A 27,039-nucleotide genomic window follows, 5' to 3' on the forward strand; every position below is an offset into this window, starting at 1 on the left:
CTGTCAATGGCTACTAGCCCTGATGGGCTGCACTAGTGGAAGTCCATTATGCAACCAGAGTGCTACAAATGGATCTTGTCCACAGGAGAAAATGCAGACTTCTTGCAGAGGGACTTTTCAGAATGACTGTGGAACACACTCAAAGAAACTTTAGGGTGGGCAACTCTGACTTGCGTGTACTGAGAAAAATCTTGAAATCGAAGACAGGGAGGTTTTATGTGCCTTGCTATTTCTAGAGGGCATTTAGAAAGCAAATCTTAAAAGTGACATGAAAAATGGAGAGTTCACACAAGCCCACCGAGGGCATTGACAGGAAAAGGTAGCCTTTGAAAGGTCCTCCTATGATCTCATTTCTTCTTCAGCTGGCTTATATTTGTCATGGTATATATTTCTCGCTCCCTCTTCTTTTGTAAACATCATGTGCAAAAGGCACCTATTTAAAGGATAGAGCCCATCTAATCTTTTTCACTTAAGCAGAACCCTTTTATCCCTTACATTGAATTTACATCTGTATCTCATAAGCCAGGCTTTGCTTTGTCCAACACACACTCTCTTTAGGGGAAATCAGAGCTAAATTATCATCTAGTAGCTAATAATAAAAGCAAGGCTTTCAAACTCCAAGCTGGCTTTCACCCAGTGACTGCTAGCCTAAATTATCAGCAAAGTCCTTCCACCTGGCTTCCTTTTTTCATTTTCCCATCACCAAAGAGGGGAAGAAATGATTTATCGATTTTAATTAGACATCTTTTCCTGCATTGATAATAGGTTCCCTTTTGCCTTGTCTCTTCTCTCTCTCCACCCTGAGTGAATGATTGCCACTTTGTTTAATGTCCCATCCCTCTCTTACATGTTGCAGTGGAGATAAACTTATCCAGTTCTATGACAGTTTGGTAATTCTCTCATTCAGTATGAGACAGTTTTGTTGAAGGTTGCCATATTCCCATTTATATTGTGACAGGTCATAATCTTCTTCTTTTTTAATCGAAACCTTCTTAAAGTTTTCACACATGGCAAACCATTTCAAAAGATGGAAGCAGGTGATTTTGTTATCAGATTAATGTTATTACTGATTGTTGCTCGAGTGCCTGGAGAAACTGATATAGGTCAAGCTATCAGACTTGAAATCTGAGGTTGAAACTATGCATTAAGCTCGGGACTCTTTGCTCAGAATTTGATTTTATTTATAATCCAAATCAGCCTGGAGCAAGCTTCCTCTGAGTGGAAGCAAAGCAAATTGGGAGAGGCTGCTTAACTCTTTCCCCTCCTGGTATTGTTTAGCTCAAAAATAGGGATGGGCCTATCAGTCTATTTCTGTTCCATATCAACTTTACAAATGTTCAGTCCCAAGTCTGTTCCATCCCATTTTCTGGAGACTTTTTAAAAATAAACACACACACACATTTAAATTACACATATTTTTATACACACTATTCTCTACAATAGGCACTTTGTGCACATTTTGCATGAATTTCACCCTTAAAATACGTAACTTTGTATGCTTTCCTATGCATTCTTCCTAAAATATCCATTTGAGTACACATTTCATCCATAAAATATACATTTTCATATTCATTTTCAAACAAAATTGGTATCACAAAGGTTGGAGATGTCTGCAATCCAATTGTTAACTGCATTCTAAGCATTCTAATCTGCATATAAATCCAGAAACTGTAAATTAGGTTAGTTCACTTTAATGCGAACTGAAGAAAATTCTCCAACTCAAAATTACCCGCCCCAAACTGCTTTTTGCTCCCACAAGGGGAAAGATACTTGGTCTTTACATCTTTACTTAATCACTCTCAGTCTGCCTTTCTCCTACTTCAGAGCAATCTTCCCCCTGTTCCTTTGGGTTTACAAAAAAAAACCCACATAGATTGAAGATTCACAGAATGCTGCTGGGCAAGTAGTTTCGGCTTAAGGTGGGATGGGGAAGAATTTGATTCAGCTCACATTTAAAGGTGAACCAACCTAATTTGCACTTTCTGAAACAATATGTGAAACAAAACACAGCAATCTTTTAAAATTTGTAATTTTCAGAATTTTGCAATACAGCTCTCTAGCCAAGTAAAATGTACAAAAATGCATTTAGTTAAGTAAAGTGTACATACAAATGCACACACCTTTAAAGGAGAGCATGCACAAATACAGTATATTAGGCAAAATTGCATAATAAATTATATACTAAGAGAAAATCACAGTAAAATGCTGATGAATTTCATAAGGCCAATGCCCCCACTCCCACCCCTGGCACACTGACAGATAAATGTGGGGAACTGGATATAAGACTGGAGAAAATGAGAAGCAGAGAAACTGAAAGTGACAGATTTGCTCATCTCTAGATACATAATTCACACACATAGAATTAGAAAATTGGAAAACAGAAACTGAACCCAAAAATGAATCCATGCTCAGACCTAAGATTGATCATGGCTTCATTGTCTTTTTCTAAAGTCTTGAGTTTTAAGGCTAAGCTACAGTGCAAGCAATGATGAACCAGGAATGGGGTCTTCTTTGCCCAAAGCCAATCCACCTCCCATCTAAGTCTTTAAACAAGTTTTATAAATTGAAACCAGATGACCTTAAATTACCTATGCTGGAATTTTAACAAAACGTTTTAGTGTTAAACGTTTAACTGGATTACACTTTTTTAAAAAAAAATAATGCATGTCTCCACTTAAGGCAACTCATCTACATTACCAAAACCATGTGCTAAAAGCTGGCATTGATTTACAATACCAGGTGATCATTGTCCTATCATACGTCTACCATTTTGGTCTAGTTTCCACCCTCCAGTCAGAATCTGCCTATTTTTGCAGGATTAAGTTTGGAATCCACTAGAGAGATGCTGTGTTTTAGTTGTATCTGTTTTTATAGGCTTCTGTAAATTCACAATCAGCAAGCTATACATAATGCATTCTTCTGACATCAAGAAGCATTGCAAAATGACTCCCCATGTTCTGCCTACTTTAAACATCCACATACTTATTTTGCTAGTAGTAGCAAGAGGAGGAAGAGGAGGAGGAAGAAGAAGAAGAAGAAGCTGTAGTAGTAGCTGTAATCGCCATCACCACTGAATACAGTTGACCTTACTTCCAAGTTAAAATGCACAGGGTTGTGCCTTTAGCACTGAAAGTACTTCATGTCAATTATAGTTCAGTAATCTTTCAAACAGCTATCAGAACATCTTCAACATCAATATGAACTGCAGAAGTGAATGGTGGCCTTCAGGCTGTCACATGATCTCCCCCCCCCCACCAGAGTATCTGAAGTTACCCAAGTCTTTAGGCAATGGAGGAATGAGGGCAAACAACCCCACCCCTCACCCTGACCGGGAGGAACAATATTCTGTAGAACACCCAAGACTATTGTCTCATACCTCTGTTAACCATGCTTTTAAACCTTTCAGCATGACTATGCTAACAATCCTAAACAGGAACATGGCTTCCTGTTCTTTTGTGTTATTTAACCTGTTGGACAGATGCTGCACCAAGCTCAGTTTGTCTGCATCAAGAAAAGAATGAGGAGAAGAAAGCTTACCTCAAATATGAGTGTCTCATTAGTTGGCCCAGTTGCAGAAAGCCTCTCTGGATGGCTAAACGAGCGCTGATACTCGAACATGGTCCCAGCAAAATAGAATTTCCCAGGCCAATCAATTGTCCAGTCTTTCGTTAGGTAATATTTTTTGCTCAAGTTGCGCACTGCAAGGTAGCTGCTAGACATCTGCACTTCCTGGATTTCAATGCTGCGGGCTCCTGCTGGAATCGTAACAATGGGGTAATAATCTAAAAGTTGGAGAAAATGTAGGATTTCATTCCAGTTGTAATATAGGATTTCATTCCAGTCGTAAAAGCATTTCCTTTTAATCAAACCAGAATATCACAGGCTTTTTTTCTGTTGTAAAAGGTAAGACTATTATCCACAGATCATGGACCTTATCAGTTCTGCTCTAGGCAGGTAATAATTTCTGGTAATACAGAACCTCACTTACAATTTTCTGGCTACAATATGGCCATAGACACGCAAGGCTTTGGAAATACAAGCAAGAACCAGAGCAAAATTTCCTTTGGGCAGGTTCTTGTAGTGTTTGTGTTGGTCCACATGGATGCCCAGCACACATCTCACAGGGGGCATTAATTGAGAAGGTTGCCACCACGCTAATAAAATTGGTGTTTATTATGCTATTAGTATATTGCAGTTGTCATGGCCTTTGGCTAACACAATAAACTTGTTTAGCTGAATCATAAAATGAGCAGTGATATCCTTTGGACACCATAGGCCATTGAGATGCAGGCCTCGATCCACCTAGCAAGAGTGGAAGAGAAAACTTTATAACCCAGTTTTGAGGGAAGAAGGGAGGGAGGGGGTCAATTATCCAAAATGACTAAGGTCCGACCATGTAAATTTTCAGGGCTCTATGTATTTGTGGAATTGCCATTGCCTCTCTTTGGGATGAGATGGGGCTGGGCAAAAGGTTGGTAGGATGATCTACTTTTGTCTGTGGAATGGTGAGTTTACCTGTGGAACAAAGAAAAGGTCCATTTTTAGGACAACTCTATCTCTGTGGAAGGTACAGATTTGCTGCTACATACACTTCTAACTTTTATCTCACCTTTTATCTCATCTCAGTTTTCCACATCGGGAATCCTGAACTATGAGAAATCACAGTGCAAAGGAAGATATACCACAAAATCCTTGCTCAATGGGTTTTCTTACCATTAGTTCTATGTTGGGTCAAATAATGGCCAGAGAAGAACTTGCATGTTGAATTATCTCCTTTGCAAACTCCACATGCATCCAAAACAGCTTTAGATCCAAGCTGACGATCACACCCAACTTGCTGCAACAAAGAAAACATGAGTACATTAAAAGGGTACGTTAGGCAGTTAGGCTACTCCAACCCCCCCCCCCCCCCAGCTTGCAAAGTTCATTTTTAAAAGGAACAAGTTCTAGTTCTAATTCAACATGTCCAAAAAGGAATTAATTCTAGTTTACATTTGTTGCTTAACAAAATGAACAAGTTCAATTCACATTCAGTTCAGTTCACAGTTCAATTCAAGCTCATCCAAATGGTTCTCAGTTGTTTTTTTCCAGCATTCAGAAGGTTACAAGCTGCTGTGCTGAAGTAAAAAATATACTTAAGGCTAAGTGGGGAGGGAAAACACATCATGAAATGTGAATTATTTTAGTTATTTCCCCCAACAGTTATGATATTTCAGCTTAAAGATCAAATGAGTCAGAAGAAGAAAAATACATGTAAGAGAATGAACTACAAGATAAGGAGAACAGGGATCTCCAAACAAATTTCAGCACCTTTAAGCTACAGCTCCCAAAATTCTTTGGAGAAAACCATAAGTGTTTAAAGTGGTATCATAGTATGTTAAATGTATATGCAGAAAAGGCCTAAGTTCCATTGGTTCATACAGTCCTGTATGCCACTTGGCTGAAACTACCTGAGTTTATTTTCCAGCATACTCTTTTTTAAAACTGGGGGTGCCAGGAATTGAAGCTGGGACCTTGTGCACGCAAAACATTTGCTCTACCACTGAGCTGTAAAAAAGCAAAGTGGCAAAGAGAACTTTTAGCTTAACCTTACTTCACAAATCCCATCAATGCACACATCATCTCTGTACAGGGAGCAAGGGGTTCCATCTTTTACTCGGTTGGACATTGCAAAGAAAAAGTCAAAGTCTTCTGCAGTGCAGTATAGTTTGCAGCGATCTTCCTCTGAAAAGACATTAAAAGGGCAAATTATGGAGTAGAATTATTAAACAGTGTTGCCATTCCATCCTGGAGATGGATGACAGCACAAGGAATAAAATGGACAGAGATAGCCAGAACATTTGTGTAATTAATAATACTGTTTCTGAATGGTCAGTAAATTGCAATATACCTTACCACCTGGCCACACCAAGACACATCCCTCCCCCAATTCAAAATCAGGGACAGGCAGGCTGGAGATGAATTTGTGATTTTTATCATTCATTATTTATCAGTATTAGATTTCTATTCCTTCAACATAGCATTCATTGGGTGACCTGGGGCCAGTCACACTTCTTTGAAGTCTCTCAGGCTCACTCACCTCACAGAGTGTTTATTGAGAGGGAGGAAGGGAAAGGAGATTATGAGCCGCTTTGAGACTCCTTAGGGTAGTGATAAAGCGGGATATCAAATCCAAACTCTTCTTCTTGCCATGTTATCCTCACAACAATCCCAAGGGTTATGTTAGGCTGAGAGAGAATGACTGGTTCGAGGTCACACAGTAAACGTCATGGCTGAGTAGTGATTTTAACCCTGATTACCCAGGTCTTAGTCCACTTAATATCTCTCAAAGTTCATGGACACTTTCCAGCCAGGAAAAACACGTAAGGATGCAAAGCTGGGCTAGTGAGGTATGTGGCCAGGGGAGAGGCTGTGTGACTAGGGAGGAGGTGTGCCCTGGGAGAGTCCTGAGAGACAGATAGAGGCCTGAAGCTCACTACCTCTGCTGTTGGATAACACAATATAATGGGTGGGGTATAAATAAATTATTTATTATTATTATTATTATTATTATTATTATTATTATTATTATTATTATCATCCCCCATATTCCTGCTGGGAAAACTGAGGGTGAAATGGAGTGGTTCCCTAGGACCACCTGGTGGGTTCATGGCAGAGGTGAGATTCAAACTAGGGGCTTGCTGATTTGCAGCTTTGGTTTGTAACTAACTAAATGCTACTTAGTGTTGGCTCATGGAAATTAATGAACTTAAACTATTGATGTCTGCTTTGATTATGACTAGCATTAGCTGCAACTCTCAGTCTCTCAGCCACTACATTACAGTCATTCTCCTCCAGCTACATCTCTCTTTATGGACTGTCAGATTAAGTAAAGCTTTAGATGCCTGATCTTTTCATAAACAACATTTCTCTGTGTTGCTGTCAACAGCTTATACTGCTGCCACTGTTGTTATTAAGGATTTTATTGTCAATTTTCTGTAATTTGTTGGAAAGTGTCTTGAGGGTCTGTTATGATGGCAAGGCAGGGTATTAGAATTTTGAATGAATAATGCAAGACATATCAGAAACTGTTTGCATGCTGTTCCTGGCTTACCTTCCACTTTCATGTAGGGCTTCCACTTATAGTACCATCCACGGAAAGGTTTGCTGTTATATTCAGCACACTGTTGGGCACGGAAGTCAGGGCTACTAGACATGCATGGTTGAACATTGCAAAGTTGATAAATGCGACTTGAGCCCTGACAGAATTTGCCACCGTACTGAGGCCTATGGAGAAAGAAAAACATTTTTGCAAGACCAAACACAGAGCAGATGATCAACTTTTACATGCATATCATTACAGTGGTACCTTGGTTTGCATAAGTCTTGGTTTGCATATGTTTTGGATTACAAATAAGTCAAACCCAGAAGTGCATGTCCCAGTTTGCAACCTTTTTCTGGATTACAATCCAATTTTTTTGGATTACGAACAAATTTTTTTTTGGAGGCCCCATTGGCGAAAGCGTGCTTTGGGTTACAACCTGTTTTGGTTTATAAATGGACCTCCAGAACAGATTATGGTTGTAAACCAAGGTACCACTGTATATCTACTTCAACATCAAAATAAAAATTCTAATCCAAGAAGCTTTGTTTCAGATCCTGTCTTTTGCTTCATTAATCAAAACAATGAGGCTAGAACATGCCATCCGGTAAGAACCAATATATGTTCAACAAAATGATTTGTTACCTGATAGGTCATTGCATCCTAAATAAAATCAGGAAACACTCTCTTGTTTTGGATCAACTTATCTTCCATGTCCAGGATGTAAGAACATAAGAGAAGTCTGCTGGATCAGACCAATGGCCCATCTAGTCCAGCATCCTGTTCTCAAAGTGGCCAAAAGCATTCTCATCCCACTTATGGCTCCCAGCAACTGGTATTCAGAAGCAATCAACTGGTATTCAGAAGCAATCCTACCTCCAATTGTGGAGGCAGAGCATAGCCATCATGCCTAGTAGCCACGAATAGCCTAATAGTCATCAATAGCTCTCTCCTCCATGAATTTGTCTAATCCTCTTTTAAAACCATCTAGGTTGCTGGCCATCACTGCCTCCTACGGGTTCCATAGTTTAACTATGCACTCAATGAAAAGGTACTTCCTTTTATCCCTTCAATGGATGTCAGCATGTGAACATAGTAAGTTTCCTAATCCAGTCAATCACTGAACATTTATTTATTATTTTACACTTAAATAGCTTTGGGAAGAGGAGCAGTGGTAGAGGGGTATGAACTCCCTCCTATTTCTTTTATCTATGGATTCAACCAGAATTTGTTTGCTGGTAGGGCAGAGTCACTATGCTAGCCTCCTGGCTTGTAGGACACCTTAGCTTACTGGGGGAGTCAGGGACAAGTGTGTGGGGAGACCAGCATATGTAGCATGTAGCTGTATCTCGAGTGTATCTCAAACACATTACAGCTGTAGGGTGATTGTTACCAAGATCACAATACACAGGGAGGAGTGATTTATACTTTCTCTCTTCAGCTGTAACACCCATACTTCTGAATATTACTGCAACGCACACATATGACTACAAGGCATAGCTGGAAAACCAAGACATTTTAAAATAATATAAAATAAAATAAAATAACAGGTTATTATGCAGCTGTAATTGGCCAGAAGTAATTTGGCTCCACTGGTCAGTGAACTTCTACACATCATGCAACTTTTCCTCAACTGACCTAAAGAAGGTTCTCCCACAGGTCTGATTACACAATGCATTCATTGAGCAAGCAAGATGAATTTTGTTCGTTTTGTTTTTGTTTTTTGTCTTCAAATGTCATCAACCACCCAAGCATGTATTCTAAATACACACATGTCATGTAGTCAGCCCTGGGCTAATCTTGGTTGACCTGATACAGGACCCCTTACATTATATTAAATTGCCCTGGTACATGACAGGGAGAAATGTTTCCAAATTAACCCATCATATTTACTCAACAGTGGTGCTCAAATCCCTGTATAGATAGTTACCACTGAATGTTAAGTCAGTTACATACAACAGAACAGAGGCCCTATTTTGAGGTATTAGAAATACATATCTCTTAATATCCTATTCAGTTGAATCCATCATGGGGGGAAATTGTTAACATATGTAGGACAGAAATCCAGGTGTGTGTGATATATATATATATATATATATATATATATATATATATATATATATATAAAATGTATATATATATATCTCCTCTGCTCAGACTCAGCATTATAATTCTTGTATTATTACAACACAAGCTGGAACATGTTTCCATGGTTTGTGTGCCTTGAAAGCTAGAATTCGGATTCAGAATATCCTCTTGCAACCACTGGCAATTTATTAACATTGGATCTAATTTTTTATTAAATGTGAAGTTCTTGGTTCTGGCCTAAATTCTTGCAACCCCCAATTCCACCCCCCAAACAGCCTCTTTATGAATCTGAGACTGTGCAATAGTAAGCATCTTCGTCTAGCAGATTGATCATGGTATATACTGCATATTCATGGTCCAGTGCCCACTTGATCAGATTAAAATAGGTCCTAGTAATCTTTATGCCGCAATAAATCTGTTAAAACTTTATGGTGCAATAAATTTGCAAACCTTTAAGATGCCACCAGACTGTCTTGCTTTTACTACAACCTGCTCACATTCTGAAGTCAGAAACATTTATTTTTTGGAATTTATAATTATCAGTGTGGCATAATGGTTAGAGTCAAGGGTGCTAACTTGAATAAAATATGGTGGAGGGGGCAGGTAAGCCCCACCTCACATAATCGAACACAAGATACAGCACATGACTATCAACTTTTGGTGGCCCCCTCAAATATTTTATTGGGTGTGTGTGTGTGTGTGTGTGAAGGGATCTCGGCCCTTAGGAGTTGGCTCCTATGGTTACACTATTGGACTAGTAACCAGGGACCCCTACTAAGCCATGCAGCTCATTGGGTGAACTTGGACCAGTCATGGTTGACATGTCTAACTATATCACAGTGTTGTTGTGAAGACAAAATGGGGAGAGGGGGGAACCATGTGTGCCACTTTGATCTTCTCGTTGGAAAGGCGGGATATAAATGTTAGAAATAATGTAAGTTGAATTAATAAACAAGATAGGAGCTTAGGCTGCAGTCCTATGTACATTTATGTACATTTAGCTGGAAGCAAGCACAACTGAATTAAATGGGACTAAATTCTGTGTAGATTTTGTTAAATTCTGTGTATTTGTTAAAGTCCCATTTGAAGCCATCCTATACTTAGGATGGCTTCAAATAGGGCTTTAACAACTAAAGAGGGGCATAGATCTGTCAGTGCCTCTTAGTTCCAAGAGGTGAATGGAGCTTCCTCCAGGTTCACAATCAGTAAATCTTTGAATACCAGTTGATGGCGTGAGGAGGGAGAGAGACATTGGGGGGAGCCTATTGCTTCCCTGCGTTGCATTGCTTGAGAACTTGCTAGAAGCTTTTGGCTGGATTCTGTGTGAAACAAGATGCTAGACTAGATGGGCCTTCAGTTTCACCCGCTAGGCCCCTGCTTACATTCTTATGGTCTATTAAAGTCACACCTCTTCAAAGTAAGCATGGTCATGCCTGGGCTATTAAAGCTCTATATTTTCTGTATAGAGTCAAAGGTTTATGGAATTCCATGCTTGCACCATCCCTCCAGTATTAGACTAATTACTGTTTTTAGTTGTACACTCCAATTTCATTTGCAGCCCTCCTGATCACTCATCAAGCTACAGCATGCAGCAAATAAAAAGTACATATGTTGAAGCTATTTTGTTGCTTTGGTAGATTTTTTTTAAAAAAGTACAAGCACATCTAAAATTGCATTCTAATATTTTTGTGAACAATACACTATTATGCAGCAGGTAAGACTCAATCCTACATATATGAGTTACTATGAACGTTTGTCTCCAGGGCTCTCTTCATGTTCTTTACAGCCAAGCTATTAAATTATGTAATCTATTTCTTTCTCAGAGAAAACTATCTCGATTGTAAAATGTTGTGATGTATGGGAAACAGATCCACGAATTTACACTACAGCAGCTTGTACAAACATAATGATTTTAGCAAATCTGCATAGTTCTGTTGTACTGTGGATGACCTCCAAAGGCGTTTGGTGCTGTAAGGTCGTAGCTAATGCCATGAGATGTTCAGAATACCAGGGCCAATTTTCTTACAAGCTCAACACATTCCATTTATATTGTACATTCTAATGATAAAATTGCTGATTATGCCAGGGGAAAAAAAGCTAGAATCATAACTTTAAACACAAAAGGTTATGAGAAATGGTAGGCTCAGACAACAGCCCCACAATAGGAGCCATGTGGTCACCATGTGGTAGGAATCAATGGAACTAGGATTGTCTGTATATGCAATGAACTCCATAACATGTACTAATTGGACAAAACAGAAAAATGAGATTTATTTATTTATTTGGACCTTTTCATACCACCCTTCATCCGAGGATCATAGAGCAGTTTACAATATAGAAACACAAAAAGACATAACATGGTAGCAAACAAAAACAATACCCCCTTCCTCTGCTTACAGTTTAAAAGCCTATAGATTCTTTAATTAGCCAAAGGCCTGAGAGAATAGGAATATTTTTGCCTGGCACCTAAACATAAGTAACAGAGGTGCCAGGTGAGCCATCCACGAATGCTAATGAATCATTATGGCACAAAAAAAGATTAAAAGGTTCCTACCAAGTATATGACAATATTAATTTTCTGCCACCACCATAACTCAATGGAGTGATGATTCTATCTCTCAATGGCATTTTACTTCAGAAGCTTGATGCATTTCGTACTCATTTTATGATTAGGAGGTTGAGATCCAACCATTCAATATAATACTGAAGTTTCATGTCCACAACAAATATTTCCACCATGAATTTGGCTTTTCACAATAATTCCATGGGAGGGGTCCACTGGTCATATAACATATATATGTCTGATCTACATGTGGAGGGAGGAAACCAGATTGAATCCAGTGTCCCTGTCCCCCAGACACCATGTTTTGATTGTCTCTGTATGCTCAGAGATCCTGCAAAATGTTTGATCAGTGATCTTGCAGAATGCAGTGTTCTGAACATGTGGCATGTGCTAACGCAGGCTTCCTCAACCTCAGCCCTCCAGATGTTTTTGGCCTGCAACTCCCATGATCCCTAGCTAGCAGGACCAGTGGTCAAGGATGATGGGAACTGTAGTCTCAAAACATCCGGAGGGCCGAGGTTGAGGAAGCCTGTGCTAAGGTATGTTCACACATTGCATTTAATGACTGTGTAATCTTTGTACTTATGTACACAAATAGTTGAGCTATATACTCCTACTGCTATTCACATGTAACATTCAATGAGTGCACTATGTTCATGTGTAGCTGTACAAATCAATGTGAGTACACTCTTTCACACAGTTATACATACAGCTTGTACCTGTATAAGTATAATGCCTGAACAAGCTTACAATATGCAGAGATCAACAATGGGACAGCAGGGGTGATCTTCCTTCTCTCTAGGCCCCACTTGCACATTGTAGGGGATATGTTTTGAGAACTGCCCTACAATCCTAGAGGTAAAGCTAAGCAGATCTTAGCTTTATATAATCCTCTATATTGCCTGGCTGCAAGCCTAATTTGAAGAGAAAGCTGAATATGTGTAACATGCAAACAAATAACTAAATAGCCAAAATTAGAGTTGTCTGGACATGCCATAATCCTGATAGGGTTTAAGATCTACTTCTTTCAGCTCTAGGTGAATTATCACTAGAAAGAGGGATCAACCAACATCAGACATTGGAGCAGGTGCTCATACCAGAACCCTCATAATCCATAAATGAAATGTAATCTACTGCAATCCTCTCCATACATAGCTGAGGCAGCATGAGAAATGGCATTCAGCTCTGAATGAAATATGTCACACACTCAATTTAGTTGAGACTCCACAGTTAAGAGATACCTTCTTCAGAATTATCTTATGAGGCTGTGTCATTTTAAAAAAAATGAATCACTTGACATTATTCTTTTGCTAAGGAATTGATGTGAAGGAATCTGTGGTCCTCCAGATGTCAGGTGTTATAAATGTGCACCACCCCCTTCACCCCCAATTTCCCATGTTTACTGGAAAGGTCTGATGGGGGATTCTATGTTTTCAACTTAATACCTTTGGGGAAGGTCATAGCTCAGTGGTAAATCTAATGATGTCTCCAGGTAGTGAAGGACCTCTCTCTGAAACTGTGGAGAGCCACTGCCAGTCAGTATGGGAATACTGAACTAGAGAGACAAACAGTCTGGGCTTCATATAAATCAATTTCCTGTGTTCCAGACCCTCCCATGATTGGTGAGACCCTACTCTTCCTTACCCTATGCTCTTTAAACATTTGAACATTCAAAACATTCAAATTTGGTTGAATCCATCCCATAAACATTATAAAGGGGTGTGTGGGTGTGGGTGTGTAAACTTAACACAAATATTTACTTTGCCACCTATCTTGATAGGATACAAATAATGATTAAAAATAATACCTTTTCATATCAATGTCTTACTTTGGATTATTGCAGTGTCTCTCTTGGTACGTGACTCCACCCCCACAGGTCCGAGAGCAACTGGACCACTCAGACCACATAGACCACTGGCCATTAACAGGCTTGGGACCATGGTCTCCATATTGTACACATTGACCTCTTCGACACCACTGTAGGAGATAATGTAGAAAACCAATGCTTTGTCAGTATCTACCAGGATGGCTGGGTAAGGTTGAAAAAAGAACCAGTTATAATCAGTTATGAACCACTAGAGTGGAAAGGAAGCTAAGGCAAAGAGTAGGTGGCAAGAAAATGGGGGAACTGGAATTAGTGGCAGAGACCTGAGTGAATGCACCTCCTATCCCTTCCCAACCATTGTCCCTGTCCTACCTTTAAGGTCAAAACAGTCCCAGGTGAGCTATAACCAATGGAGGTTGGTTCCTTTGGGACAGGGGTCGGCAACATGTTGCCCATGGGCCAGATGCGGCCCACAAAGACCATTTTACCAGCCCACGAGCCACCCCTGAATTGAGCCGCCCACTTGGTGAGTCTCCCACGCGCTGTGCTAAACCGGCACAGCGTGGCGCAGGGACTCACCGGGCTGCACCGGAAATTGCGTCTGCACATGTCCAGATGCCGAAACTTGCTTCTGCACAGGTGCAATTTTCGGGGTTTGGGCATGCACAGAAGCAATTTTCAGCGTCGCAGGCATGCGCAGATGTGATTTCCGGTGTCATGCTGTGCCAGTCCGGCCCAGGGACCATCTCCGTGGGAGTGATCCAGCCCATGGCTGGTAAACCTTGCCGACCCCTGCTTTGGGAGAATGAGGCATTGTAAACTGGCCTGTGATCCTCAGATGAAGGGCAATATAGAAATTTACAATAATTGCTCCATCAGCCTCAGTCTGTCCTCATCCGGCCCTTACCTGCTTCCTTTCTTACAACCAGTCCAGGAGGTGGTTCTGGCTGTCAACTCCTCCTTAATCTCAGTGTTGCCTGTTGTAGAACTCAGCAAGGGGGAGGATAGGAACGAAGCTAGAATTAGTTGACTCTGCCTCTCATTGGCTCTGGCTCCACTTACCATTTGGGCTCCCAGCTTTCTGCCCTGGCAATGGGTACCAGCTGTCACTGGGTATAATAATACATTAGGGTGGGCACACACATACAATTCAATGTGCCTAGATGCAGAATGTGTGTGCCATTCCTAGATCTCATCTGGGATGTTTATAACACTGTTGAGTACAATACACAGTGGATTTTATGTGCATATGCCTTTTCAGAACATAGGAAGCTGCCTCGTGCTAAATTGGTTGGTCAGCCTCAGTACTGTCTATATTGACTGGCATCGGATCTCCAGGGTTTCAGAGAAGGATCTCCTCTGGCTCTGCTTGGAAATTCTTGGGTGGGACCTTCTGCATGCAAAGCAGGTTCTCTACCACTGAGCTTTGGCCCTTCCCCCACTTTTGCAGCCTTAGTAACTTACCATGCCTATCCCACAGGGTGTTCCTTCTGCGGCTGGCATAAACTTTGTCTCACATCGATGGCCTACTTTATGGCACCACAGTGATTTACATATATCCTGAAATTTATAAGAAGAAGAAGACACTCCCATTAATCTCAGTCTTTCCTGACTGGAAAAATCCAACTTGTCTATTCTGATGTGAATAAGAGGCCTGAAATTTATATAGGTGCTTGTGTACTGTCATTATTACAGTTTCATTTCATTTTTCTCCATTCAATGTTAACAACAGATAACCAAGAAACCCAATAAAATCAACAAAATCAAATCTTTGAGAAATCTAGAATATTCACACATACAAGCAGATGACTCTTACCCCCCCCCACAACACATCATCATTTGTGTCCATTTTCTTTGAAGTGTCTGCTTTGCAATGCATTGTAATTGTCACAGGTTCTTTCTGTAGTCTTAGATCTGTGATAACTCATTTAGTCAACTTCAAGTCTTCCCATGCTGCTGCTGTCACTAGGGATATATGAACCAACCCGTATTGCACACTAACTTACTTTCTCAACTTTTCCTCCTCTACAATAATGCCATCAAGGTATGATTTGGGGGCAGAAGACCTTGAGGAAAGAGCACCCACTCTGCTACTGGGGTATAAGAATGGGACCAAGGAGCCCTTCATTTGGAAAGCTCTAGTCTGGAAAGCTCCAGTTGTGCTCTCCTGCTTAGGTCTTGTTTTTGTGCTTCCTATACACATCTTGTTGACCACTATGAGAACAGAATGCTGGACTGGATGGGCCATTGGTCTGATCCAACAGGCTATTCTTATGCTCTCCTGAAAAGCTTTCCCCGACTTGTGCACCAGTCTGATCCAAATGCATGCTTGACTCATATTATTATTGTTCTGCTGCTTCTCTTTCATCAACATTACTATCCAACTGGTTTCCTAAACAAATCCCCTCATGGCTATTTTGGATTCCATACCTTGTCCTTTGCCCACCCTGCCTCTTAACAATTCAAGCTGCAGCAAAGGCTTCTGCTTCTCCCTCCTTGAAATTAACAAGATCCACCCCTTCCTCCCCATTATAGCTGCCAAAACTCTGTCCCCTACGTCTTGTTGTGGCTTGCCTCAAATACTGCATGCTCCTCTTCTCTAGCTCTCTTTTATCACTCCATTTCCTCCACTCTGTCTAAAAGCATGAAACTGTACGCCTCTCCCCACCCCCTGGCATCCTGTGTTCTCTTCCTCTCCTTTCATAGATGCATTTACTCTTTCATATCAGTCTTTGACTTTGCCTAGTATGCTCTTATTGCCTTCCTTTTCCCACCTCCTGCTGGTCACCTCTCAGTGCCTGTGTCAGCTGTTAGATTTGATTTGTTTCTATTCATTTAGGAATCAATTGAGACCAAGGTTTTAAATCTCTAGCAACCAGTGTTAGCATAGGAAAACCACCAATATCATGTTACTGCCAATAATTAATTTGTGAATTGTCATGATGCTATCTTATATATGTATAAACTTTGCTTACAGATGTCACAAGCTGTACTTGATGACTGCCATGGCCTCTTGGCTCTAGAATCTGCCTCAACAAGAATTGCACACCAGATGTTGCTTGTTTCAAGCATGTTTTTCCAAACAGTAACTTGAAATAGTGGAATGGGTTTTAAGATCAGAATCCAGAGGTATATTTTTGAAATTCTTTCAAGGGAAAACTAAATATGGATTTACAGCAAATTAAACTGGAACTAAAGAGATGTTGGAATCCTTGTGCAATAAGAGGCTGCAACTGTTCCACTCTGCTCATAACTAATTTTTAACTCTTTTTTTCCTAAACCCAAGTATATTTATAACATAAATCAATTTAATGAAGTTATGCTTAATTAAAGGTTTTTGCATCTTATTGATTGCTTTATCAATTAGATGAGAACTCAAACCTAAGCATGAGAGTAGCATACTGGCTAAAAACCGAGTTGTGAATCAGGAATTTCCTGATTCAAATTCCATCTCTGCCATGAAATCACTAGGTGGCCTTGAGACAAAGCCACTCCCGAATTTAGGAGGGGGGGGGGTGTTGCGGGCTCATGACCCCGCCCACACCAGGGATTCCCTTTTATTATTCATCTCCTGCAGCCTCAGCCAATCGGCTGGCAGCAGGGGCGGGCCGACCTAGGGGCACTTAAGGTCAGGGCAGCCCTTGGCTCGCCCCTTTTCCTCCTTCGCAGCAGCTGTGTTTTCCCACCCACCCGCCCTTTAGGTTTAGCATTCAGACTTTGCTATGGGCTTTGGCTGGTCGCCGCAAGGGGCCTGGTAGGAGTTTTTCCATTTGGCTAATTGGCTGGAATTTTGAAGCCACTTGGTTTTTTCGCCTACCTCGTAGCAAACGTCACAACTTCTTGGTCTTGGCGGTTAGGCATTGCCCGGGGTATTGTTATGCAAATGAGATCGGGGGGGAGGAACGCCATCACCTCCCCCACTTCTTGAAGGGTAGTTCGTTAAAGGACTCCGAGGGGCGTCGCCTCGTCCGAAACCTACGGAGGCTAGGGCCTAAAGCGCGCTCCCGAGCGGTAACCCCTCGGGGAGCGCCTAGGGATGTGCATCTCGGGGGCTCCCCCTGCTGGTGTTTAACCCTTCCCGGTTAGAACCGGATAGTCTGTTAGGGCCAATGCCTAAGCAAATACCGCTCTTTCCTGTAATCAATAAAGTTGTGGCCATTTTTCGCCCATTAACCTAAATTCTGGTGTCCTGTGTCTTTATTTACTCCATCTGTGGGAGGGGGAGGGAATAGCCACGCAAAGCCCCTCTCTCTCACACCCTCAGTCCCCAATCTCTGATATACGGTTCTTGCAAGAATTAGAACATAAGAGCTTTGATGGATCAGACCAATGACCCATCTAGTCCAGCATCCTGTTCTCACAGCAGCTGACCATGCCTATGGGAAGCCCAAAAGCAGGAGCTGAGCTCGACCAAGCTCTGCCAGAAACTGGTACAGTGGTACCTCAGGTTACAAATGCTTCGGGTTACAAACTCCGCCAACCCGGAAGTAGTACCTCGGGTTGAGAACTTTGCCCAAGGATGAGAACAGAAAACGTGTGCCGGTGGCGTGGCGGCAGTGGTATGCCCCATTAGCTAAAGTGGTGCCTCAGGTTAAGAACGGTTTCTGGTTAAGAACAGACCTCCAGAACAAATTAAGTTCATGACCCAAGGTACCACTGCATTCAGAAGCATAGTGCCTACAACAATGGAGCTTGAACATAACCATTGTGGCTAGGAGCCCCAATAGCCTTATCTTCCACAAATTTGTCTAATCCTCTTTTAAAACCATCCTAGTAGGTGACTACCACTTGCAGGAGTGAATGCCATAGTTTATGCACTGCATGGAAAAGTACTTTCTTTTGTCATCTAGCTATTGCATGGGAAGAGCCTTCTAGACTTGAAAGTGCTTTACAAATGTAATTATTATCACTTCTAGTAGCAATAGTAGCATTACTACTACAGGTAATGCCATTTTAGACCTGGTTTATGCTATGCAGTTTGCAAGCATATCTGTAACATCCCTTTTTCTGCTACAACTATGCACTGCTTAAAAAACTGATCAGCCTAGTTCCATCTTAGGCAGGAAATCACACTAAAATATTCTTAAAAGCACAGTGAAGCTTGGGCATCTCCTGCGCCTCTATTCCCCCCCGTTCATTGCAATTAGATTCTGCATCCTGTAAGCACAATCTCTCCCTGCAGCTATGCTGGACCACCTTGACTTCCATCCAAGCCAACACCTTCAAAGCAAGCAATGGCTTTGCCAAATTATTTAAGATTTAGAAACAGTGCAGACCCTGGAGCTCATTGGAACCCCTCCACTCATTCATAATCATCCCATTTATAATTCATTGCTATTCCTCAGTGCAAGTTCTAACGTCTGTCTGGAAGACGCGAATCTCGTACCTTTACAAAACTCAGATTGCAGAGTTTTGCTTTTGCTCCAAATTGCCATTTGCACTGAGTGTCAGCATCATAGATCTGTCCTGGGAGCTTATCAGGGTATTTGTATTGTCCGGCCTGTTTGGGTTCATCTATCAGGCAAGCTGCTTGAGCAGTACTGAAGGGAAGGAAGGAAAGCATCTGTTAAGAATACATTTGCTTAGGGTCTTTTTATCACATGTGGTGGTCTAAGCAGTTTACAAGAATTTAAAAAAAGCAACATTAAAATATGGAGATCCATCATTAAAATTCACAAAATGACAGCCCCACTAAAACATTACAATAGAAATATTTGCAATTAAAAATACAATAAAGCAATCCAATTAAAACAACACAATAATTGAAATGGGAGACTTAGATAAGGAGATCAAGGGACTTAATTATTCCTAGCTCAAATCACGTCCACATGTTTTCACCCATAATTCTATTCCGGTCTGTTTCTGTATTAGTCTGGTTTTATTATATTTTATTTAAGTCTCAAGAATATGTATCTAAATATTACTTTATTTTTCCATATAATTTTGATTGAAGTTTTAAAATTATAAGAAAAGGGGGGGATACAGAAATTAAAAGAAGAAAGAAATGAGAGAGAGGGCAGTATATTGCATCATGAGTACAGCAATATATTGTTGAGTTTTAACAAATACTTTCACATTTTTTTGGGGGGGGGGGAGAATATACCATAATGTACTCCAACAGACTTGCAAGTCCCACTTGCTTTTAAACATTTCATTATTCCTGTCTAAATAAGTGTCCGTGTTAATTTAATTTAATTTAATTTAATTTTATAATTTAATTTAATGACTTTTGCTTGCTTGGCTGAACAGCATGTGAGTTTATGTAGAAACTAGTTAACTGTACAAAACTAGCCCCACCCACCACTGGCATGTAGCCAGGATTTTTGTTAGGCTGCAGGCTTTTCTTAGGGGGGCAGGCTTTTGCTGGGGGACAGAACCTCAGATTTGTATTGATTTTTATTGTTTTATTGATCGGGGGACAGCTGCTCCCTGCCCCCCCGGGCTATGCCCATGTCAGTAAGGAATAGGACCAACTAGGACATTCAGCTAGTAGGTGTGACCCCAGTATCCTGCTCAATGTGATGCTAATCACTTGATTCACTATGCTCCAGTAGGGTTTTACTTTTCAAGGCTATCTTCCTCAGGATCAGAAATCAAAAAGATGCCCTTCCAAGCTGAAGCCTACCTGAGAAATTTGTTGAGATACTGCCGGCTGCATACTGACCACGAAAACACTCCATTGTTTCCCGTGAGGGTGGGAGACATAATGTTACCTTCGGCTTTTCTGCAAGGATTCCCTTCTCCATCATGAATCATGCCAAAACTAGAAAGTTCCAAGATAAAACAAAAACAAAAGCAGAGGCCTTCACAATGTGTAAGGACAAATGATATGGCAATGGTGTGGTAATGCAAATTATTAGACTACTTCATGAGTGCTCCACATGGGTAAGCACTTGGAAATGACAATTGATACAGAATGCAATTGGTTTGGTTGGTTGGTTGATTGATAAGTTGGAATGTGTGCAGAGGAGGAGGACCAAAATGATAAAGGGCCTGTAAACCTTTGATTGTGGTTCGAGGACCTGACCCCCGCTTGGTGGAATAAAGACACATTGACACAGAATATAAGGTTAATGGGCAAGAAAAGGCCACAACTTTATTGACTGCCGCAAGTGAGAAGGTATTGGCTTAGGCATTGGACCACGGAAGATTTGACTCCACCCACTCGAAGAGGGGTGAGTCTGAAGAGGGGGTTAACCACCAGTAGGGGGAGCCTATTGATGCTAATACAACTATAAGCTCTCCCCTGATGTCACCAAAGGTCGTGCCATGGCCCCCCGGCACACAGGCATCGGACAGGATTCACGACCGCCGGATTCCTTTAATGGAATACGCAAATTTGAAGGGGTAGGCGATGGCCACACCTTGCCCTTCCACACACCAACAACACATTCCAATCCCTAGAGAAGGTGAGCAAATGGGCTGAATGACTGGCACGGCTGCATCTTGAGCAGCAAACCATGCCCCCACCAAGCCACCCGATTGGGTGCTCAACTGGGAGGCGTGGCGCGCCAGCCATGTGGATGGGGCAGGGGGTGTAACGACCCCTGTGTGACGCGGGAGTCATCTCCCGCCCACAACACCTCCCCTGCGGAAGGAGGAGAGGCCTTGTAGATGTGTCAATCATCATTTCACAAAGGGCCAAACTAGGTATGAAACCAAAAGTAGGTTGGTTCCAAAGGGTCAATGGAAGCAGGAGTCTTCATCTGATGGAATGACTCTATCTGATGGAAAGTCTCCTTCTATGAGGGGCGAAGACTCCATATGTCAGAGAAAGGGAGCCTTTGGATCCAATCCCATATCTTTAAACACAAAACCAGCCCATATATGCAAAATGGGGAAATGGGATCTGATTTAAAAAGCAAAAGTGGTGTTTGAATCAAGCACCAGTTGTATCTTTTTATGTGACTTTATGTTCAAGTTGTGGAAGTTTAACTGTCAGGTCTAGTTTCCTCCAGGTTTCCAACTTTAAAGCCTCTGGCTTTTGTAATTAAACTTGAGCTAAGCTGTGGTATCCTTCATTTTGTAGGGAAGGAAGTTGCATCAAACTTTAAATGATTTATTTGACAAAAAATCCTATAATTGTTTGAAACGTTCCCTCCCATCTATAATTACTATCTGACTGCTAATAGGATCATTAGGCAACACTTCTAAGGATCATCTGCCTCTAGGCATCCGAAGGCCATTGCTGCCAATTTCCTATATTATACAGCTGAAAAGGCACACGCTTGGACAAATGACAATGGAAGAAATTTCTAGCAGTTATTGCCAAATGAAAGAATTGCAGTCTTTCCAAGATACTTTTTTTGGAAGGCATTTCATAAATCCTTCCTGTCCGGATATCAGCATTCATATGCCAAGCTGAAAAAGGAAGGTTATAATAGGAAGAAGAAGAAGAAGAAGAAGAAGAAGAAGAAGAAGAAGAAGAAGAAGAAGAAGAAAAAGAAGAAGAAGAAGAAGAAGAAGAAGAAGAAGAAGAAGAAGAAGAAGAAGAAGAAGAAGAAGAAACAACTCCTAAAGGGAATGAGAAATGATCTGTATTACTTAATGATAAACAGAAGAAGAAAGTAAGATGCAAAAATGTGTGCTTATTACCCAGCTTTATCTACTTATTTTCTCTGGGCACAATCAATCAGTTGTAGGAAGTGTCCTCTGGCACTGCTCCTATTTAATTTCTATAGGGCTTCTACAAGAGAGCATCACACCAGCATTCTCTTAAGGAGTTAATTCCAATACAGCAGAAACCAGGAACCTCAGGAGAAATTATCACATTCCCTCTTTGTCTGGCTCCTAGGACTCTCCCCCAGGCCCCTCCCCTGCCTATCTCTTTCTCTCTTCCCAGGTCATACCCCTCACCAACCCTGTTCTGTACTCTCCTTGAGTGCTTTTGCTTGGTAGGAATATGTCCTTAAACTGTTTGCATGGTGGATGGGCATAGAAGCCTCTGACTTTTGCATGTCTGGTATGTGCAAAGGAAGAGATTAAGTTCACTGGTAGTGCATCTGCCTTGCATGCAGAAAATCCCCAGCATCTCCAGACAGGTCTGGGAGGGGCCCCTGTCTGAAACTGTGGAGTGCCACTGCCAGCCAAGGTTGACAATACTTGGCTAAAGAGACCAATGGTGTGACTCAGTATAAGCTTCTGTGTTCCTATCTGTTGCTCTACTTGCTTTTGCTTCTGGCTCCACCCACATTTCCCTCTATGCCCCCACAAAGTCAATGGGCAAAGTTGAAGCCCTTTGTTGCAGGCACCCACAATCTTCAGTGTGAGATGGCACCTATACTGGGGAGAAAGGAGATTTCGTGACGGATGGAAAGACAAGCCAATCTGTGCTATGTGTTGTACTGCTCTGAGAAGAGGTGTAACATTTCTTCATGGCTGACACAATATCCAGCCAATCAGTGATGAGCAAAACAGACTTTTCCAACAGGGGAACCTGATCCTAGGAAGAAGGCTATTGGTATGAACCACTAACAGTGTGCTTCCTTCTCAATCCCACCAACGCAATTATGTACATCTATACATAGCCCGAAAGATATAGTTCTGAATTCCATCAGATATTTGTTCCTGTTTCCCCCCAGTGAAATCCCTGACAAAGTTACCACTAGGTTTAGGATTAGCCTTTAATTCCTCCTTTCCTTTCAGATGGACCTGCAAAAGGACCACTCATATAGCCATGAGGTCACAGTCAATGCTCTACAGTATATTTACACAATGAGAACTGAATAGCTCCAAGCAGTCATGCAGAATCAGAGATCCATGTAGCAAGTGAATGGGATGACAGCAGCATGCCCATTGACAAAAGGGGACAAGCTGAATGGAACTGTCAAGCCAACAATGAGGAGCTTCTGTGCAGGATGTGTTTTCATACAGATTCCTGAACAAAAGAAATTCTGGATTTAATTCTGCCTCCGTGCTCAAAGCCACGGTTAGCCTGCAACTGATACCTTGGGAACGCAATGTCATAGCAAACATTCATATATATTTTTTTAAGTACAACATTCATCAATCCCTCATCTCAAAAGTTCAGGTAGCAAATAATTGATTTTAAAGATCAAATGTAAAATAGTTGATTAAAATGCAAATGTAACTAAATCATCCAAAACCTCAGATCCCCAACCCTCCAGTGGGTTTAGGCTAGGGAAGGGGGAGAAATTTAATTCACTTCACTTTTAAAGGTGAATCTCTCAAAGCTGAACTTTCTGAAACAGTGTGAGAACTGAAACATAGATATCCTTTGAAATTCACAATTCTCTAAATTTTGTGATGCAGTTCTCTAAACGCCAAATAATTTACAAAAATGCATATCTTAGGCAAAAATATGCATTAAAACTAATGAAAATAACATACAAAAATGCCTTATATTTGGAGATGTTTGCAAAAATGTGTGCATCAGTCAAAATTACATACAAAACTATTTATTAAAATAAATTTACACTGAAATGCTGAAGAATTTTTAGCATTTTTTAAAAAATGGTAATTGCTGCCACCTCTACATTTGGAGTTGCCAGTTTAAATTCAGGCCCATGATGGAAAAGATCTTCCTCTACAGGGGTCAGCTGATCAGCACAGATTGTAAATCCCACTAAGGATCAGCTGCACTATGAAATCTCCCCTAAATCTCTTTTGAAGTTTTCCCCAACACTCTAGAGCAGGTTTGGGGAGGGCATGGGATATGCATAGTTGGAGAAGAGGGGGAAAAGTCCCATTGTGGAAGCAGAAATCCTTTCACTGATGGTACTTAGCACTGCATTAGATAACAACTGTAATGATGGAACACTGCCGGATCAGCAAGGTCATAATCTTCTATCAAACATAATAATAAAATATCAGCCAAAGCAGTGTGTGTGTGTGTGTCTTTAGTAATAATAATAACAGTCTTTTAGTAGCTTGTAGGGAGGGAAAGACTCACGAGGAATAGCTTACTTGTGTCCAGATTCATGGGCAATAGTAAATGCCAAACCAAGCCCCGTGTCCTCATTGATTGTACAACTGCGGTATTTACTGCACATTCCACTGATTGGAGCAAAACCTGCCAGGGAAAGGATGGTTGAATGGCATTATATCTTTATTCTGCTGCATAACATCACAGAGATTCAGAACATAGTTTGTGTTAGGAAGGTTTTGTGCTCATTTAAGCTTTGTCATGTAGAAGAATGCACAAGGCAAATTCACATGCACATGGCAATGCTGGGCCCAATCCAAGAAAAATGCATTCTGTCTGCAGCAGTTAGCCTACAAAACTAACACAGGCTCCTTTTCTCTGCTGACTCAACAACAGTCCCGTCAGTTAGGAAAGCTATTCTGGAAAAGGGCGCCAGCTCTTTCCTGAAGGTCAGCCAGAAAGATATTTTCAAAAATCTGAAGCAACCTGGCTGCATTGGATATTCCCCAGGCACAGTGCCCATCCTCCAGAAGACCCTTTCCTTCATTTCAATACCACTGAGTCCAAAATGCTGCAGATCAGATAATCCTGTAGAAAACTGTGAAAGACTGACATATAAACTTGCTACAGTACTTTCAAATCGACTCATTTGTACTGGGCTGCCTTTGGGACTGGATTAGCAATGAAGGTAAGTATGTTGTTGAGGGGAGGGCATTAAAATTGGGAAACTCATATGTGGCTTTTGGACAGCCTGGGCAATGTGCCTCCTTTGATTCCTTATAACATGACCAAAGCAAAGATCATATTCCAAGCTATTCCTCTCAAGTTTCTTTCATTGTTTTCAGTTTATTTTAAAAGCTTCTTGTTGTAATGATTCCTTAACTCTCTGGAACTCTCTATGCTTTTAAAACAGGCACAACTTTGCAGCTGGATTGCATCTACCACAACGTGAGATATGTTCATTTCTCAGCCGTGATACCCTATAATATATCCTAGCAAATGGTTTCCTGCCTAGGAAGCCACCCCTCCCAGAGCATCCATCCTGTCCATCAGCCCCATAGCTGGAAACATGTGGATGACACAACGTTGGGGGAGGCTGCCATAGAATATGCCCATACCTAAAGTGTCACATGGTTCATTCTTCCAGGAGCATATATCAAATCCAGTAAGCAAGATGGCGTGGTCATGACGCTTCCCATTCTTTCCAACCAGAGCTGATTGCCACTGGCAAAAGCTGTTTAATGACTGGTCTGCATGGTGGTTGATCATCAGTCCACCCTACAAACAAGAAAAAAAATCTACTACCAGCAACTGAAAAAGGAAGAATTCTTCAAAGGTAGTGAAAGTCTTATGAGGAAAGATCTACAGGGCCAGATCAAGGGAGAAAGGGGGTGCATGACCTGGGTGGCAGGCTAGGTGGGTAGCAAAATACCCAGTTGGCCAGGAATGGGGGAAGAGACTTTTCCAAAGGGATTGGCTCCAAGGCCAGTGAGCTGCATTTCCTTCTCCTCTAAACCTGGAAACAGATGGTGGGTGATTGCTGTTGTCACTCAGCAAATGTGAGGCAGGAGTGGTGGGGCTGAGCTGAGGGTGCATGCCAGAGAGAGATGCAATGAGATGGCAAGAAGCCTGCCTTGTCACAGTGCCTGCTTTCCGGGCACACTGTAGCCTCAATCATTGATAGTACCAAAATGACACGTGTTCATATGTATGATTTACAACATCATGAGAATTCCCCTATGGAATCCCCTCTGCGGAACTGAGTTTGTATACAACCTCTCTGAGTCGGATGAAACATCACTTACGGGTTCCTGTTCCAGAAGAAGAAGACTCACAACTACAATATTGATGTCACTTCCAATTGTGCCATCCTTAAAAAGACTTGATACCTATGTGAAGGTTAGCACAAACAAAAGAGAAAGGAAAATAACAAGCAGTAAGCAAAAGGAAAATAAGTTTTTAATCTATCCCTTCACAAGTACTATATTAAATGCAGACAGCACCAAGATGTGCTGGGTGACATATTAATTTACAAAGACATGATCCTTCAGGAAATATTTCTATGCAATTCACAACATGAAATTAATTGGATCATCAGTCTTAAACATTTTTGCAGACAAACATTAATGGTAGTGACAGCCCAATGTCTTCAATACAATAGCCTGATGACTCAGTGCCAGAATTTGAACTGGGGTTCTTCTAGGTTCACAGCTCAGTTGCTTACCAATGGTCACATCTGAACATTGAGTGAGCCACAGCAAGCCCCAAGGTCATGTGCCCTCCTCTTTCCCCCCTCCTCTGGCACAGCCACACAAGGAGGCAAAAGGAAGCTTTCACTTCTGTTTTCTGTTAACCACACTTTAGTGTTGCATTCAACCCATAAACAGTGACCACAGCTAACTATGGTTTGGCAAAACAAGCCAGCTTCATAACCCATCATTTGAAGTCAAAATTAACATTAAGCATATTGTGTCAATTTAATGACATCACAAGGTGCAGTTAAACACCACTGAGTAGTTACTTATGGGAGAAGCTGTTCTATTCCATACCCAGGTGTCAGGGCTTTAAAGGTCAACACCAGAACCTTGAATTGGGGC

At 41.3% G+C, this 27,039-nt stretch overlaps 1 protein-coding gene across 3 annotated transcripts in view; it reads right to left on the reverse strand.

Moving 5' to 3' along the window:
- Positions 1–27,039, reverse strand: part of ADAMTS18 (ADAM metallopeptidase with thrombospondin type 1 motif 18) — a 96,839-nt gene that overhangs the window by 24,498 nt on the left and 45,302 nt on the right. Inside the window, exons 6-16 of one of the 3 annotated variants that reach the window (XM_083629819.1) lie at positions 26,248–26,331; positions 25,561–25,720; positions 24,484–24,589; positions 20,183–20,320; positions 18,944–19,097; positions 15,022–15,117; positions 13,561–13,709; positions 7,094–7,266; positions 5,594–5,724; positions 4,714–4,837; positions 3,538–3,752 (exon numbers count right to left, since the gene is read on the reverse strand). In XM_083629819.1, coding sequence (XP_083485945.1) covers positions 3,538–3,752; positions 4,714–4,837; positions 5,594–5,724; positions 7,094–7,266; positions 13,561–13,709; positions 15,022–15,117; positions 18,944–19,097; positions 20,183–20,320; positions 24,484–24,589; positions 25,561–25,720; positions 26,248–26,331 — 1,530 coding nt within the window. Of the gene's footprint in view, positions 1–3,537; positions 3,783–4,713; positions 4,838–5,593; positions 5,725–7,093; positions 7,267–13,560; positions 13,710–15,021; positions 15,118–18,943; positions 19,098–20,182; positions 20,321–24,483; positions 24,590–25,560; positions 25,721–26,247; positions 26,332–27,039 lie in introns of all 3 variants that reach the window. The other 2 variants (XM_083629818.1, XM_083629817.1) reach the window with 2 other exon arrangements.

The sequence above is a fragment of the Podarcis filfolensis genome (genome assembly GCF_964270895.1).
Source record: "Podarcis filfolensis genome assembly, chromosome: 8".
NCBI classification, from domain to species: domain Eukaryota; kingdom Metazoa; phylum Chordata; class Lepidosauria; order Squamata; family Lacertidae; genus Podarcis; species Podarcis filfolensis.